This window comes from Rhinolophus hipposideros (assembly GCF_964194185.1).
Source record: "Rhinolophus hipposideros genome assembly, chromosome: 6".
In the NCBI taxonomy this organism is placed as follows: domain Eukaryota; kingdom Metazoa; phylum Chordata; class Mammalia; order Chiroptera; family Rhinolophidae; genus Rhinolophus; species Rhinolophus hipposideros.
The window spans coordinates 51,469,955-51,489,387 of NC_138052.1; the positions used below are offsets into that span (position 1 = coordinate 51,469,955).

Here is a 19,433-nt window from a genome sequence, read left to right on the forward strand (position 1 = left end):
CTATTTATGTGCTCCTTAAGTTTAAGAGTTTCAGTGAAGTGAATCCATTTCTCTAAGAGTGGGGTTATAATAGAGTTACAATATTGTTTGTTATATATTTTTTTTCTAGATTTTATCTAAATAATTGATCCAAACTCCTACTGAAAAACAACTGAATATGTACTCTCTTCAGGGCTACAAAACACTCCATTATGTTCTAAAATAAGGAAACAGGAGCCACAAAACTAGAGAACATCTAGCACGTGTACACACAACACACACACCATGTCCAAAAAACTTTTTCTTTATTTTCATCTATCTACCACTCTAGTAAACATTACCTATTTTGTGGACCATCACCAACTAAATATTCAACAATTCGGTCTAGAGCACCTCGTTCTCGGGGGAGAATGGGTCTTGCTAAAGGTGGACCAGGAGGATGAAGACCTAGTAAACAAATACATATGACATCAATAATAAACATAAAACAATAAATAACAAAACAAAAATATATTCTTATAAATCTCTGTAGAGCATTCAAATTTTCACTAAAAATACTACTCTACAAAAAAAAATGTGTTTAAGTATGTGATATTTCATTTAATAGATTATATCAATGTAATATATTAAGAAATGAAACTATGTTGGGTTCTGCACAAACCAATTTTAAGAATGCCCAGAATCTTAAAAGCTTATGTAATAATAAACTAGGGACTTATTCTCTGGACCACAGAGCCCAGGGGACATATTTACCTTCCCACCTAAAACTACCAAAACACTGTGCAAAAGACATTGGGTATCGGACAATGTAGGATAAAGATCTCTGACAGACAAAAATCAAATAATACAAGCCCTATAATTGCCCCCGTTTGTTGCCTGGAGAGAGTTTCCAGGCAGCAGCTAAGGGAGGATACACCCAGGTGAAGTGACTCAGTCTCCCTGAGATGATAACATAAAGCTGGAATGGGGAAGCCAAAGCAGCTTGAGTTCACAGGAAAGAGTAGGAGAGAATGCACAGAGCAGGAGCACCACAGATCTGCAGAGGATCCCCAAGACTCTCCAGAAGAGTACTGGTTGGTGTATTCATATGAGGAGATTACCTGAAGACAGAGAAAAGAACTGCCCCCAAATATTAAAGGTAACAGTGCTCACAAGAGGCCAAAATGTTGTATGTTTCCACCAGCCACAGTGGAAAACTTCGTAACTCACAGGTCACTGGTAAGTAATCATAGGAGTTTTGTACAATAATACAAAAATATCCAGCATCCAATAAGGCATGACTCACTTCTGGCATCAGGTCAAAAATTATTACACATCCAAATAAGCAGGAAAACATGACCCATAATGAGAAAAATCAATCATAAGTGACCCAGAAATGACAGAGATAACAGAATCAGTAGACGAATATATTAAAACACTTAATGACTATATTCCACATGTTTGAGAATCTAGAGGAAAGATTCAATGTTAAGTAAAGACATACAAAAAATTTTAAAAACCCAAACTGAACAGATGAAAATTACCATGTCTAGGATGAAACATCTACAGACGGGATGAATGGCAAGCAGTTTGGACATTACAGGAAAAATATTAGTACACAAAGATATAACAATAGAAATCATATAAAATGAAACAGAGAAGTGACTAAAAACATTTTTTTTAAAAAACATCAGTGAGCTGTGGAACAACCTCAAGCAGTCTAACATACATATAGTTGGAGTCCAGAAGATGAGGAGGGAGAAGAAGAAAATAATATTTGAAGAAATAATGCAAATTTTTTTCCAAATTTGATGAAAGTTATAAACCCACAGATCTAAAAATATCAACAAACGTAAGCACAAGAAACAATTTGCAACAAGACACTGCATATTGAAATTGCTTAAGACTAGTAATAAAATCTTAAAAGCAGTCGGAAAAAGATACATTCCACACAGAGAAACAGAGGTAAGAATGAAGACAGATCTCTCATCAGAAAATAAGTAAGCCAGAAGACAATGAAACAATATGTTTGAAGTTCTGAAAGAAAAACTATCAAATTAGAATTCCGTATTTGTGGCATCCAGAGCAACACAGGCAGTGAGAGAACGAGAAGGGGCGGTGAAGGGTTAAGAAAGAAATAGAAATTAAGAAAGTTATGAAACGGGGCTAAGGGTCTCCCAGCCTCAAAGGACTGAGAGCCCCAAATCGGGCCGCCTTCTGGCTTTTATTGATAAACACACAAAGAAGTAGTATTGTTTTCTCCACAGTCTGTGAGTCTCATACATCATACCAGAAAACTGATTCAAATCAATCACCCTTGCCTGCAAACAGCCGGAATAGAAAGTCCCATGATGTCTTAACAATTATGACATGTGCCTCCCCAGGGACAAATCCTTTATGCTGAAACTTATTGATAAGAATGGAAGGAGAACTGCTGTTATCACATCATTGACTCACTTCCCAAGCAGGTTGTGGGAAGGAATAGAGCCACATAGGCAGAAGCTCTCTTTAGCTGGGGGAAGGTGGGAGACTGTGCCGACCTCTATCGACCCCGTGAGTTCTCCTGGTGGTCCCCACATGGTTCCACCTGGCTTGGGGTGTTCCTCCCGTGAGGAATCTTACCCGTCATTGGCTGACCAACCATCTTTTGGGGGCCAAACAGAGAGACATGAAGTGTAAGCACAAAGGTGAAGCAAAGTGCCTGAAAGGAATGGTCTCATAGACTCTTCTTTCTCTAGGGATAGGCACAAGGGGACAGACAGTTAGGCTGCTGTGTGACAACACATATTAATGAAAACATCTCTTAAAACTAAGGCAAAAACGAAAACTTTTTCAAACCTACAAAACTGAAAGAACTCATCACTAGTAGAACTGCACTACACTAAATGTTAAAAGAAGTCCTTCAAGCAGAAGGAAAATGACACCAGATGGGAAGCTGGATCTATACAAAGGAAAGGGGAGTACCAGAAAGGAGTTACAAAATTTTTATTTAAATCTTTTTAAAATTAAAAGGAAGAATAATTTGTTTTAAGTTTTATAACATATATAGAAGCAAAATGTATGACAACAACAACACAAAGGCCAGGAAAAGAGAAAAGGAAGAATACTGTTGTTAGATTCTTAAACTAGATGATGTCATAAAAATGGCAGCGTGAGGTGAGCCTCCTGAAATCTCTCCTGGAATTTACAACAAATTGAACAACTATAACTCCACAAAGGACTCCTTGCACGGCAGACAAGCAAGACGAAGAGTCTCACGACTGAATTCACCTAAAGGTGGGCAAATTGCGTGAGCAGGGGAGGAGGGAAGACAGAAGTGCGGAGATGGGGCCCCGGGGGCGCAGGACGCAGACCTAGCTCAGGAGTAAACAGAACTGCTGAAACACATGGGCTCTGAATCTGGTGCAGGAAGAACTTGGAACTTCGGAAACTCTCCACATCCCCACAGCCAGGTGGTGCTCTATGACCCAGGCGAACTGTTCAGAGGAGAAGCCCGCCTTCCAGGGAATCCCCCCATTGTGTGAGAAGCTAGAATAGTGCAGAGAAAATATAACACTACAGTGTGAGAAAGAACAAAAGGCTGCAATCGGAGAGAAAATAAAACATTCTACCAACACCTACTGGAAAACAAAAGAAAGACCTCTTTCTATCAACCTGTTGCAGAACCCACTCCTGTAGATATCTAGAAAAAGAAATAATAAATTATTGATTGCCATGAATAACCAAGGGAATGAGAAAGCTCAAAAAGAAAATGAAACATCTCCAGAAAATGAACTTAAAGACATGGAAATATGTGACTTAAATGATAGAATTCAAGATTGCAGTTCCTAAAAAACTCAACAAGATACATGAAAACACAGACACGCAGTTTAATGAACTCAGAAACACAGTCAAAGAACAAAATGAACATTTTACCAAAGAGATTGAAATTTTAAAAATGAACCAAATAGAATTTCTGAAGATTAAGAACTCAATAAAAGAAATGAAGATAGCCAGCTTAGGTAGTAGAGTTGACTCAATGGAGTAAAGAATCAGTGACAGCAAAGACAGAAATCTGGAAATGACACGGATAGAAGAAGAAAGAGACTTGAGACTTAAAAGAAATGAAAGAACTCTACAAGAACTTTCTGACTCTACAAGAGCAATATAAGAATAATGGGCATACCAGAAGGAGAAGAAAGAGAGACGGGAACACAGAGTATATTCAAACAAATAGTTGATGAGAACTTCCTAAATTTGTGAAAAGAACTGGATCCTCGAATCCAAGAAGCAAATAGAACACCTAATTACCTCAAACCCAACAGGCCTTCTCCAAGGCACACTGTATTGAAGCTGTCAAAAATTAATGACAAATAAAATAAAATAAAATAAAACTATAAAAAAAAAATTAATGACAAAGAAGGAATCCTCAACTCAGCCAGGGAAAAGAAGACGGTAACCTACAAAGGAAAGCCCATTAGATTATCATCAGATTTTTCAGTAGAAACTCTACAAGCCAGGAGGGAGTGGAATCAAATATTCAAACTATTGAAAGAGAGAAATTATGAGCCAAGAATAATATATCCAGAGAAGATATCCTGTAGATATGAAAGAAAAATAAAGACATTTCCAGACATACAGAAGCTGAGGGAATTTTCTAACATACAACCTGCACTACAAGAAATACTAAAGGAGGCTATTTGACCAGCATAAATAGGGATAATTTGTGACAACCAAAACATAAAAGGAGAGAGAGTAAAGGCCTGAACTGGAATATGGGAATGGAGAAAGTAAGCATGCTGCAGAAAATGGAATACTTTATATGAAACTTTCTTTTACATAAACTTAATGGTAACCACTCAAAAAAAATCCAGAACTGAAATATACACTGTAATAAAAGAAGAAACAGAGGGAAAAATCATAGAATACCACCACACAGAAATAACAGACAACAACAAAAAGCAAAGAAACAATGGAGACAGACACCATCTTACCAGAAAACCAAAGAAAGAACAACAGGAAATCCTCACGTATCAATAATCACCCTAAATGTAAATGGACTGAACTCACCAATAAAAAGGCATAGAATAGCAGATTGGATAAAAAAAAAAAACTAAACACAACCATATTCTGCCTCTAAGAGACACATCACAGCTACAAGGACAAACATAGACTCAAAGTGAAAGGGTGGAAATTGACACTCCAAGCAAATGGTACCCAGAGAAAATCAGATGTAGCCATACTAATATCAGATGAAACAGACTTCAGAATAAAAAAAGTAACAAGAGACAAAGATGGACATTTCATAATGAATAAGGGGACTATACAATAAGAAGACATAACAGTTATCAATATTTATGCCCCCAATCAGGGAGCACCGAAATATACAAGCAATTACTAACAGAACTAAAGGGATAAATTGACCAAAACACAATTATACTAGGGGAACTAAATACATCATTGAAAGCTATGGATAGATCATCCAAACAGAAAATAAAGAAATAGCAGCCCTAAATGACACATTAGATAAAATGGACATAACTGACATTTATAGAGCACTTCACCCTAGAACATCAGACTATACATTTTTTTCCAGTGTACATGGAACATACTCAAGGATAGACCATATATTGGGACGTAAAACTAGCCTTAGCAAATTTAAGATTGAAATCATACCAAGCATATTCTCTGATCCCAAGGCTTTGAAATGGGATATCAACTGCAAAAAGAAAGCAGGAAAAACTACAAATACGTGGAGATTAAACAACATACTTTTAAAGAACAACCAGGTCAAAGAAGATAAAAGAGAGGTTAAAAGATACATAGAAACAAATGAGAATGAAAATATATCCTACGAAAATTTGGGGGATGCAGTAAAAGCAGTTTTAAGAGGGAAATTTATATCATTACAGGCCTATCTCAAGAAACAAGAAAAATCCCAGACAAATAACCGCACATTACACCTTAGAGAACTAGAGAAAGAAGAACAAATGAAACCCAAGGTCAACAGAAGAAAGGAAATAATAAAAATCAGAGCAGAACTAAATGAAATACAGAACAAAAAAACAATAGAAAAATTAATGTGACAAAGAGCTGGTTCTTTGAAAAAATTAATAAAATTGACAAACCCTTGGCTAGACTCATTAAAATAAAAAGAGAAAAGACACTAATAAACAAAATCAGAAATAAAAGAGGGGAAGTTATCAGGGGACAAAAGGCCTATATGCCACAGAAATACGAAATATCATCCAAGAATACTATGAAGGACTATATACCACCAAATTCAATAACCTAGAAGAAATGGACAAGTTCTTAGAAAAATATAGCCTTCCTATGCTGAATCATAAAGAACTGGAAAATCTAAATAGACTGATCACCAGTAAGGAAATTGAATCAGTTATCCGAGACCTTCCCAAAAGCAAAATTCCGAGACCAAATGGCTTCATTAGTGAATTTTGCCAAACCTTCAAAGAGGATCTAATACCTATCCTACTCAAACTCTTCCAAAAAATTGAAGAAGAAACAATACTCACTAACTCATTTTATGAGGCCAACATTACTCTGATAACAAAACCTGGTAAGGATAACACAAAAAAAGAAAACTACAGACCAGTATCTCTGAAGAATACAAAATCCTAAACAAAATTCTAGCAAATTGAATGCAACAATGCATTAAAAAATTATTCGCCATGACTAAGTGAGGTTCATCCCAGGGGCACAAGGATGGTACAACATTCGCAAATCCATCAATGTGATACATCACATAAACAAAATACAGGACAAAAATCATATGATTATCTCAATTGATGCAGAAAAAGCGTTTGACAAGATACAACATCCATTTATGATTAAAACACTTAATAAAATAGGTATAGAAGGAAAATATCTTAACATAATAAAGGACATATATGACAAACCCTCAGCCAATATCATAATTAATGGTGAAAAATTGAAGCCCTTTGCTCTACATTCAGGAATACGACAGGGCTGTCCTCTATCACCTCTGCTTTTCAACATAGTGTTGGAAGTCCTTGCCAGAGCAATCAGGCAAGAGAAAGAAATTCCTTTTGCAATTGCAACAAAAAGAATAAAATACCTAGGAATCTACATAACCAAGGATGTGAAAGACCTATATGCTAAAAACTATAAGACATTGAATTTAAAAGAAATTGAAGAAGACACAAAGAAATGGGAAGACATTCCATGCTCATGGATTAGAAGAATCAACATAGTTAAAATGGCCGTATTACCCAAAGCAACAAACAGATTTAATGCAATCCCCATCAAAATCCCAATGGCATTTTTTAAAGAAATAGAACAAAAAATCATCAGATTTGTATGGAATCACAAAAGACCCCGAATAGCCAAAGTAATCCTAAGAAAAAAGAACAATGCTGGAGGTATTGCAATCCCTGACTTCAGCTTGTACTACAGGGCAACAATAATCACAACAGCATGGTATTGGCAGAAAAAAAGACACATAGACCAATGGAATAGAATTGAGAACCCAGAAATAAATCCATATAAATATGGACAGATAATTTTTGACAAAGAAGCAAAAAACATACAATGGAGAAAAGACAGCGTCTTCAAGAAAAGGGGCTGGGGGGGGAGGAGGGTTCACAGTGTGAGGGATATAAATGATGAACGTCTAAGTATTACCTTGTCTTGTACACCTGAAACTAATAAATAAATAAATAAATAAATAAATAAATAAATAAAAATAAAAAATAAAGATAGAATGCTCACAGTCATACATGAAAAGAGTGGAAGAAAATATTAATATAACATAATACCAACTGTGAGTAATCGAGGTGTCATATTACGAGAACTTATTGTTTCCTTTAAAATTTTTTCTTATATTTTATGAGGCTTCTACAATAAATGTATACTTCATTGGATTAGGAGTGGGGTATGAGAACTAGCTTTAACTGAAGAGCTTTATTTTATTATAAGAAAGAGAAAAGAAGTATGGATTCATGTAAGAATCTGTAGAAGGCTTAGACCCATACACCTCAGTATTTATTTAAATACTTATATTATAGATTGCCTATGTCCTGCAACTCTTTATTTATTGTCATCTCAACAACACAATAAAAAAACTGAACAAGAATAAAAAAAAAAAAAAGAAAAAAAAAAGAAATGGGGCTGGGAGAATTGGAAAGCCATGTGCAAAAGAATGAAACTGAACTGCTATCTGTCACCATGTACCAAAATTAATTCAAAATGGATCAAAGACCTAAGCATAAGACCTGAAACAATAAACTGCAAAGAAGAAAACATAGGTACTAAACTTATGGACCTTGGGTTCAAAGAACATTTTATGAATTTGACTCCAAAGGCAATGGAGGTAAAAGCTGAAATAAATGAATGGGACTGTATCAAACTTAAAAGCTTCTGTACAGCAAAAGAAACCATCGACAAAATAAAGAAGCAACCAACTGAATGGGAGAAGATTTTTTTGCAAACAGTGCCTCTAATAAGGGTCTAATATCCAAAATAAACTAGGAACTCATACAACTCAACAATAAAAAAACAAACAAACCAACTGAAAAATGGGCAGAGGTCCTGAAGAGACATTTCTCCAAAGACGAAATACAAATGGCAAATAGACATGAAAAAATGCTCAACATCACTAATCATCACAGAAATGCAAATAAAAACCACTATGAGATATCACCTCACCCCAGTTAGAATGGCTATCATCAACAAGACAAATAGTAACAAGTATTGGAGAGGCTGTGGAGAAAAAGGAACCCTCATACACTGTTGGTGGGAATGCAGACTGGTGCAGCAGCTATGGAAGGCAGTGTGGAGGTTCCTCAAAAAATTACGAATAGAATTACTATATGACCCAGCAATCCCTTTCCTGGGTATCTACCAAAAAAATCTGAAAACATTTATCCATAAAGTTTTCAGAAACATTGAATGCTCCAATGTTCATTGCAGCTTTATTTACAGTGGCCAAGACATGGAAACAACGAAAGTGTCCTTTGATAGATGAATGGATAAAGAAGTTGTGGTATATACACACAATGGAACACTATTTGGCGGTAAGAAAAGATGAAATAGGACCATTTGTGACAACGTGGATAGCTCGAGATTATAATGCTAAGCAAAATAAGTCAGACAGAAAAAGTAGAGAACCATACAATTTCACTGATATGTCGTATATAAAACTGAAAACAACAAAAGAACAAGACAAACAAATGAAGGAACAAAAATTCATAGACATAGACAATAGTTTAGGGGTTACCAGAGGGTGGGGGGGCAAGGGGGCTCTAGAAGAGAGTAAACAAGGTCTAATATATGGTGATGGAAAGAGAACTGACTCTGGGTGGTGAACACACAATGTGAGATATAGATAATGTAATACAGAATTGTACACCTGAAATCTATGTAACTTTACTAACAATTATCACCCAAATGAAACTTTAATTAAAGGAAAAAAAAGATTCTTAAACTATATGTGAACTGGTATCACTTGCAGATAAACTGCAATAAATGAAAGATCTACACTATATATCCCAAAGCACTCACTAAAATCACATGAAAAAGTAATACAGCTAGTAAGGCAACAAAAAAGATAAAAATGGAATCATAAAAGATACTCAATCCAAAAGGCAGAACATGAGAAGAAAGGCAACAGAACAGATGGGGCAAATAGAAAAAAAAAATAGTACAATAGAAAATTCTAACTCAAACCTAAACATATCAATCATTATATTAAATGTACTTAGCCTGAATGATCATCCTCATTATGAGGCAAAGATTGTCAGAATGAATAAAAAAGCAAAATCCAACATACACTGCTTACAAAAAAATAAATTTAAATATAAAGACCAAATAGATTAAAAGTAAATGATAGAAAAAGTATATATAAATATGCTAACACTAATCAAAAGAAATCTGTAGTAGCTTATTAACATCAAGAGGAGTAGATTTTAGAGCAAAGAATATCCTCAGAGATAAAAAGTAATTTCATAATGACAAAGGAGTCAATTCATCAAGAAGGCGTAACAATCCTAAACTGTATGAAGCAAAAACCAGTAGAACCACAAAAATAAACAAAGAACACAATTATAGTTGGAGATTTCAACTATAAGTTGGAGCCTTCTCTCAATAGTTGACAGAATAAACAGACGGCAAATCAGTAACGATACAGTGTTGATACAGAACAACACTACAACCAACTGGCCCTAATTGACAATTGTAACCACTCTACCCAACAGGAACAGAATACAGTCATGAATTGCTTAACAATGGGGATACATTCTGGGAAATGTATCGTTAGGCAATTTCATCATTGTGCGAACATCACAGAATGTACTTACACAAACCTAGATGGCACAGCCCACTACTCACCTAGGCTGTGTGGTACAGCCTATTATTCCTAGGCTACAAACCGGTACAGCACATTACTATACTGAATACTGTAGGTAATTATAACACAATGGTAAGTATTTGTGTACCTAAACATATCTAAATAGGAAGCTACAGTAAAAATATCATATAAGAGATAAACAATAGTCCACCTGTAGAGAGCACTTACCATGAATGGAGCTTGCAGGACTGGAAGTTGCTCTGGGTTAGTAAGTGAGTGAGTGGTGAGTGAAGATGAAGGCCCAGGACATGACTGTCCACTACTGTAGACGATGTAAACGCTGTCCCATAGGCCCACTCCCTGCTTCCTTCCACTGGGGTCAGAAATAGACCACCAAAGCTGTCAATGCTACTCCATGAACAGAAATGTGGACTGGACTGACTGGAAATATCAAGGACAAATTGGCTGGGTAAGGCACAGATCACCACAATTGTAGTGACTCTCAGGAGGGAGTGCAAGACAGCTTGAGGATCAGTGGGAACAAGAAATCAAGATGAGATAAAAGGAGGATTGTGTGGCAATGTAGTATTGGCTACCGCATGTTGGAGCAGTGGTCAGATTAAAGAACTTTGTGCTATTCATAAAAACGAAAAAAGAGACTATTTAACATGGAGAGGATATAGAATTGAATACTCAATATTTCTACTTTGGAAATTTGTTTTTGTTTCCATTAACCCTATTTGGTGCAAAGGGCTCTTTCTGGCATTGAATTGATGGAAGAAATAAAACTTATCTATGCTTTACATCATTACAAATCTAAAAATATTTCCAAAGTTCAGGGACAGGCTAGCTCGACACTAGCACAGAAAGCTTTTACTAAAGTGGCAGTGGCACTTAATACTTGTCAAGGTAGCGCCTGTGGGCCTGTGTCCTTGTACAGGATCTTAGGTCATCAACAAAGGATTTACAGCAATACGCTCTGAAGACTATCAAGCTAGATCTGGGAGGGCTGGAGCGCCCTCTGAATACGTAGCACTGCAGGGACAGGCTCCTCTGTGCTGAAACAAATCAGTGGCTGACTGATGGGGGTGTAACCTGTGCACTCAAAACTGAGGTCCTGTGAGTGAGAGGGAATCTACTGCCAAGCCCCACAGACATTGCTCCCATTAAAAAATATATAAATTCCTTCTGAACCACATATCCTCCATTTCTTACAGCAAATTCATCGCTATTATCATCTCACGGGATCACCATCATACATGCAACCCATAGTTAACCAAAACATCATTTTGTGGCACATGATTACATACATCCTTTTCAAGTGAACATAAAACATTTATCAAAACAGATGATATTCTGAGAAATAAAACAAGTCTCAATATATTTTAGAAGATTCAAATAATACAAAGTATGTTTTCTGACCACATTAGAATTAAATTAAAAATCAGCAACAGAAGGACATCAGAAAAATCTCCAAATATTTGGAGACTAAATCATATACATCAAAAAAATTTAGAGCTCAACAAAAAATTAAAAGGGAAATTAGAAAGTATTTTAAATTGAGTAAAAATTTTAAAAACATCAAATTTATGATATGCAGCTAAAGCAGCACTTAGATGAAAATTTGTAACACTAAACACCTACAAAAGAAGACAGGTCTACAATCCATGAATTTGCCTTCTACCTTAGGAAACTAAAAGCAAAGAGCAAATGAAACCCAACGTAAAAAGAACAAAAGAAATATTAAAGATAAATAATAATAAAGGTAAATAATAAATATTTTAAAAAGAGAAAATTAATAAAATAGAAAATATAAATATAATATAAAAAAAGCTGGTTCTTTGTGAAGATCAATAAAATTGGTAAACCTCTAGCCAGACTTATCAGAAAAAGAAAGAGGGAAGATACAAAATACTGTTATCAGGGATGAGAGAAATAGAATAAATCCAGATTGTAAAGATATTAAAAAGATGATAAAAGCACACTATGAATAACTTTATGCCAAATAATTCTATAAGTTAGATGAAATAGACAAATTCCTTGAAAGACTACAAAACTACCACAGCTCACTCAACAAGAAATAGATAACCATTCAATATGCTAAATTTTGTTAAGAATTTTTGCCTCTGTGTTCATGAGGGATATTAATCTGTTGTTTTCTTTTAAAGTTTTAATTTTTAGTTTTTAAAAAAACCTCTCCTACAAGTAAAACACCAGGTCAAAATGTTTCAACCTATAGTTTCTACCTAACATTTAAGAAAGAAATAATATCAATTCTACACAAACTTATCTATAAAATTTTTATCTATAAAATTTTTACCTGTAAAATTGAAGATAAGGGACTACTTCTCATACTAAATATAAGGCCAGCAATACACGGATATGAAAACCAAAGACATTACAAAAAAATAGGGAGATATAGATATAGAGATATATATACTACAGACCAATATCTCTCAGGAAAATTGATTATTTTTACAAAATTTTAGCAAATTGAACCCAACAATATCTATAAAAAATAAAACATCATGATGAAGTGAGATTTAACCCAGGAAAGCAAGGTGGTTTAACATTTAAAAATCAATCAATGTATTTCACATACGAATAGATGTTAAAACAAAAAAAAACTAAAACCCCATGAGCATCTCAATAGATGCAGAAAAGAATTTGACAAAGTACATAATCTATTACTAATAAAAACTTGCAGCTCACTAGGAATAGAAGGGTACTTCTCCAACCTGAAAAAGCTACCTATATTTAAAAAAAAGAAAGAAACACCACCAACCTTCAGCTAACATCATGCTGACTGGTGAAAAGTAATCGCTTTTCTCAGATTAGCAATAAGGCAAGGATGTCTGCTCTCACCACGTCTATTCAACATTATACTAAAGGTTCTAGCTAGTATAATAAAGCAAGAAAAATAATAAAAAGAATTAAGATTAAAAAGGAAGAAGTAGAACTATCTTTATTCACAATGTGATAGTCTATGTAGAAAATACTATGAAACCTATTTAAAAAGCTATTAGAACTAATAAGTGGATTTAGTAAGATTATAGGCTATAAGGTCAATATACAAATATCAACTGTACTGCTATAGATACTAACAATGAACAATTGGAAATAGTTTTTTTAAAATACCACTTATAATTTAATCAAAAATATAAAAATAGATGTACATTTAACAAAAAAAAAAATGTGCAAAATCTATATACTGGAGTCGTGTTCTCCCGAGTTCCTGTGTCCCTCCCAGTGCCGCCCGGATGGCCTCCCAGAACCGCGACCCAGCCGCCGCCAGTGTCGCCGCCGCCCGTAAAGGAGCCGAGCCCAGCGGGGGCGCCGCTCGAGGCTCCGTGGGCAAGAGGTTACAGCAGGAGCTGATGACCCTCATGATGTCTGGCGACAAAGGAATTTCTGCCTTCCCTGAATCAGACAACCTTTTCAAGTGGGTGGGGACCATCCATGGAGCAGCTGGCACAGTGCATGAAGACCTGAGGTATAAGCTCTCCCTAGAGTTCCCCAGTGGCTACCCTTACAACGCGCCCACGGTGAAGTTCCTCACGCCCTGCTATCACCCCAATGTGGACACGCAGGGTAACATCTGCCTGGACATCCTGAAGGACAAGTGGTCTGCCCTGTATGACGTCAGGACCATCCTGCTCTCCATCCAGAGCCTACTAGGAGAACCCAACATCGATAGCCCTTTGAACACACATGCTGCCGAGCTCTGGAAAAATCCCACAGCCTTTAAGAAGTACCTGCAAGAAACCTACGCAAAGCAGGTCTCCAGCCAAGAGCCCTGACCCGGGCTGTCCAGCGTCTCTCTCATTGTGCTGTCTTTCATTTCTTTCCTGAGATGGTCTGTTCTTTCCTTAATTTCTGTATAGGACTCTGTATCTTCAGCTGTGGTGTCATATTTGTTTTGTTTGTGTTTTTAAATTAAGTCTCTGGTTGAACCCCTGTGGTGAATATATTAAATAAATACCTTTTGGTTTAAAAAAAAAAAAAATCTATATACTGAACACTATGAAACACTGCTGAGAGAAAAGATCTAAATAAATGGAGAGATATACTGTGTTCCTGTAATAAACTATGCAATATCAGAAGAGAGGAATAAAGAGTGTGGGGTAAAAGAATAACCTAGAATTTAGTTAATGATTTACAGCATATAAAAACAGTAACAACAAGAATAGAGTTACCAAGAATAGAGTTACAATTTATAAAATTTATAAATTTATACAATTTATAAAATTGTAACTCCACAATCTCTGAAAAGTAAGAGAGAACTGTTTGCAAAAGATAACTCTGAACTGAGACTCAACACAGAAGAAGGCACTGAGAAGAAGGTGGGAGAATAAAAATAAGTAAGATTTGACGCTTGCCTTTGTAAAACAAGGCAGGATGAACATAAGAGTAAGATGGGCAGCAATGGAGATTTACATGGAGACCTCCCAAAAGACTTTGAAACAAAATTAGACCTTGTTGGAACAAGTCTTTCAATACAAAGATACAAGGTTTCAAAAAGACTAACAAAAACTTTAAAGCATTCAAGAATGACTTTAGGGTAGAAATATTATATAAATATTTTAAAGAGTAAGAGATTTGTTTTATAAATAATCACAAACCTAAAGGCTGTTACTGTCTAAAAAAAAAAGGTCAAATGATGTTAAAATTGTAGCTATCAGTAAATAAAATTTAAGTTCTAGAATAAACTCTGAGTGTTAAAAACCAAGTACAATTTTTAGATTTTATCAGATAAGTTATTTGTTTACTTGTATTAACAACATTCAATCATTACCATCAAAAAATAAACTTTAATGCAGACATTGTCATCCCTCATCAAATTTTCAACTTGAATAAGCATGCCAAATTAGATTTTGAAAGCATTTAAGTCAAGTTAACTTATGCTGGAATATTTTACTTCTACATGTTTAAAATTAAAATGTCCATAAAGGACTCTGGATACATAAAACAACAGATTTCACAAAAATATCTTAAACCCCTCACATACTTAATAACTTTTAAATAATGCATCTTTGCATTCATACTGTTAACGATAACAGTTATTAATACAAACATCAAGAGCAATCATTGTAGGAATACTGGTCATTTTTACACAGCTTGGCAAATTATCAAGTACCTGCTGGTTATTAATTTTCAAACATATGGGAGCCCTGTGGTAATACACATTAAATTGATTCTCTTCCACAAATATGGCATAATGAAAAAATGAATTATTAATCTTCTCTATAAGAAATCACTTAACTCATTCATATTTTTTGGCAATGTACAACTTAAATACAAACAGTCTTTTACAGATAAACTACTTAAAAACTTTAGTAAAATATGTTATATTTACATGATCACAAAATTTATGCCATTATTCCTTCTATAATCCTATTCTTATATGTGTAATACAGTTTTTATTTATATAACTTGCTAAACTTCTGTTTCTTTGAAACTAGATACACAAATATATATAATATATGCATTTTCACAAAAACGTTTATTTCATTAAACAACAAAGAATTTTATAAATCATGTGTATCTCAAATCAGTCAGATAAATGGAAAATGAATAATTTTCTATTTAATTTTTCTCAATTTCACAAAATATATGGCTGCCTTAAGAGACATCATTATATGTAAAATTCATATTAAAACCAAGTACAATTTTTAGATTTTATTTTTAGTTTTTTTCAACTATTTTTAAAATTATGACTTGTATACATTTCATTTGTAGCCAGATTTCTTAATTTGTTTATAAATTAATAGTTTTCTTGTTTTCTAAAATCTTTTGCTGCTGTTTTTGAAGGAAGAGTAGGGAAAAAAATCTACTGTAATAGTAACATTTAGATTACTTATTGATTTTATTACATACACGTTAAGTGTCCTGAATATCTGATACTAACTACTGACTAGTCTCAAAATCATTATAAATTATGCTAATAATTAGTCATAAAATACCAAAGTAATCTAAATTAGAATTAAATACCCTAAAAGAAAATAATTTACTATCATATTCAAGAATCTGACATGGGAATCTACATAAAATAATGTTATCTGCTAACGTAGTGGATTTCTAAGTCCCAATCACATCCCAAAAGAAAGTTACAGGGCAATATAATCTATTATGCTCCAAAAATGCAATCTTCTAGTGATCTACCACGCTAAAAGAAGAATCCAAAGAAATGAAATAGAGTAAAGGCAATTAATTTAATAGGACTTTATGCTTTAAAGTATCTGTCAGTAAATACTAATTGTCTTTGGGTTAAAGAAAGAACAATTTACCAGCTCATATTAACAATAGTAGTACTGTACACCACAATGAAGGAATATTCTTCCTGAAATATCTTAAGTAATTGTCATGTTTAAAAATATATGTGAAGGGTTTAGCAAAAAGCATGAATATATTCCAAAAGTGTTTTCTTCTATCCCCATTTTATATAAATCTGGAGCCACTCTAAAGCTGAATATAAAAAGATATGCTATACTGTTGACTACAGAATACTACAAAGTTTTATTGCCATTTAAACAAAGAACCCATAACAGTTAAATGAGCTCAAGAAATAGGTTTCAGTATCACAAGGTGCCAGCTGTAAAGAGTTATGGCTAATTGAATATGGAACTCCTGCTTAATCAGATAACTGCTTTGCAATTTCCAAATGAAATGCCATTTCCATACTGTCTGAAAATGGCCCGTTTTATTGGTAACCAGAGAAAACAATATAAACTGTAAATAACATTAAGTGCTCTGTTTACCCATTCCAGGCACTGAAGTAGCAGGGGATCCGAGACGTCTTGGTAACACATTTGACGATAGGCCTGGAGTAACCGTTCTTTCTGGGGGTCCACCAGGGGCTGAAGTGTCCTTTGGTGATCCAGGAGATACTGGAACTTGTTGGGGAGGACCCTGGCTAGAGCTTGCTGGTTTTGGAGAAACGTTTCTTTGGGCTGCAGTTCGCTGACGAATCTCTGACAATAAGAATAAAAAGTATATATTAAATATCCAATATACCACATTAGCCAATACCACAAGTAGTACTTAAACTAATCAAGTGTTGTGCCACCAGAAGGCATCTGTAAGGCCAAACCTGTTTGTAAAAAGAACAATGTAACATTGAAAATTGACTATAACAGAGTTCTCCAGTTCTGGTCCCACAAGTCAACTGCATATAGGTATTTACACAACAAGCCTTAATCTCAATCTACTGATATTACTCTTCAAAATAAATTCAAATGAAATAAAGTCATCAACCAACTGAGTGTCATGTCTTTTACAGCAATCCTTCCTAATTTATGATAAAGAAAGTTTATCAGAATTAGTAAAAGTTACAGATTTGTTTTTCAAGATAAAAATATGATAACTCTAAGAAATAAGTACATTCTGGAATTGTCAAATAATTTGAGGTAATTACTCTAAGTAGTTACAGAAATCCTGAAAAAGTATTCTTTAGTATGAAGTACCATGCCCATTCTCCTTTATACTATTGCTATCTTTTTAGTAAGTTTTTTTTGGCAATACATTCAATAAAGGAAAACTTCCACTCGGCATAAATAATGTATCACCATAAATAAATCTTATCTTGAGTGGCAGAAATAACAAGACTTTCTGTAACAAGGGTTGGCAAATGTGCCAAATCCAGGCTACCATCTCTTTTCATAGCTTTATTGAAATACAATCATGCTCTTTTGTTTATATATTGTCTATGGCTGCTTTAAAAGAGTTGAGTAGTTGCAACAGAGACCATATAGCTCTCAAAGCCATTTATTATATTTATTATCTGGCGCTTTACAGAAAGTTTCATGATCTTCTAACTCAATAACATAAAATTCAATTCTATCATTCCCAATTCCCACTAATACTTTACTTGAATGTTGATGGTAAGATCTCAAGAAACACAGCTTTTTAATTCTACACATCACATTAAATTACCACAAATCTTGAAATAGTAGGCTGAAACTATGTAAGTTAAATTTTAATAGGCATGACTGGTAAAAATGCATACTTCCAAAAGCAAAATACTTTAGATTTGGACTCTATTTCACAGTTAAAGATTTTCGTGCAAAGTTCATTGCAATAAAAAATACAGCTTCAGCATCAAATTTCAGTTTACCACAATCTAGTCTACTAATTAAGAACCTGGGCCCTGCAGTCAGAAAAGTGTCGTTAGATTCCTGGCTGTTGCTACATTTCCTCAAATGGATTAACTTCACTAAGCCTGTTTCTTTACCTATAAAATTAGGGTAATAATATCCTTAACTCATAGAATTGTTATGAGGATTAAATAAGATAATATCTATAAATTGATAGCTCACTTTTATTGAATACCTATTTCAGAGGACAGTGTTTTCACACAACTAAGTATTCTCACATGACCAGTTAATTATAATTACTGGGACCAACTAACTTTCCACTGATTCTTACTGTAGTCTCTAATCTAACCACTGCAATAATAAATAACAAGCATGTCATCATATATAAATGGATAAATGAAACTGTCTATATTTGGCTATTTTCCATGCGGTTTATATAGAAAATTTCTAATTTTACCTGGACTAACTATATCCTAATATCTCCTACAAATTAGCTGGTCACTTAATGATCACAAGGGTCACCTTAAAAGGTAGTTACACATTAAGAAAGCCATTAAATGCTTCAAAAGGTACTAAGATCAGTGAAATCATTAAGATTGGGTCATTAAAATTAATTTTAAAAACAAGGCATTAAATATTGTAAATCATTTTTTGCAGATTTTCAGGTAAAACGTAACTCAAAAATATGACATTTTCTTCCAGATAAATAAAAGTTTTTTTACATAAACCAGTAACATAGTTGTTTATTACAGGTAAATGAAAGTTTAACCTTTATTAGAGTACATTAAAAGTAGCTATTATCCTTCTACTTCTTGAACAAAGACTTGAGACTGCTTCTTCTGAATGTGCATGTACTCTGTGAAAATTAATCAAAGCACACTTTTACCACTCTTCATGTGCTATTGAAAAGTGAGGTCTATAAATAACTAGTAAGCAAGGAACACGATGTCTGGCATTCCATAAGAGAGACTTGGCTTAATAACATCTAAATTTCAATTTAGGCAGACAGAGGGGGAGAAATATTAGTCAGTAAAGAGAAAAACACAGTTTCATCGTTTTCAAAGGAAAAGCAAGTAACA

At 34.3% G+C, this 19,433-nt stretch overlaps 2 protein-coding genes across 4 annotated transcripts in view; one reads left to right on the forward strand and one right to left on the reverse strand.

Moving 5' to 3' along the window:
* LNPK (lunapark, ER junction formation factor) overlaps nucleotides 1–19,433 on the reverse strand; it is a 73,559-nt gene that overhangs the window by 11,485 nt on the left and 42,641 nt on the right. For all 3 annotated transcript variants that reach the window (XM_081051665.1, XM_081051666.1, XM_081051667.1), the window contains exons 9-10: nucleotides 17,020–17,232; nucleotides 321–426 (exon numbers count right to left, since the gene is read on the reverse strand). In XM_081051665.1, the coding sequence (XP_080907791.1) occupies nucleotides 321–426; nucleotides 17,020–17,232 (319 nt within the window). The remainder of the gene's footprint in view (nucleotides 1–320; nucleotides 427–17,019; nucleotides 17,233–19,433) is intronic.
* On the forward strand, nucleotides 13,516–14,206 carry LOC308498897 (ubiquitin-conjugating enzyme E2 C-like). Its single transcript, XM_081051668.1, has one exon. The coding sequence runs from the start codon at nucleotides 13,522–13,524 to the stop codon at nucleotides 14,059–14,061; it is 540 nt and encodes a 179-aa protein (XP_080907794.1). The 5' UTR covers nucleotides 13,516–13,521; the 3' UTR covers nucleotides 14,062–14,206.

What these genes read in the sequence shown, in the direction of transcription:
- LOC308498897 (XM_081051668.1), top strand. Translation starts at nt 13,522, where the DNA reads ATGGCCTCCCAGAACCGCGACCCAGCCGCCGCCAGTGTCGCCGCCGCC.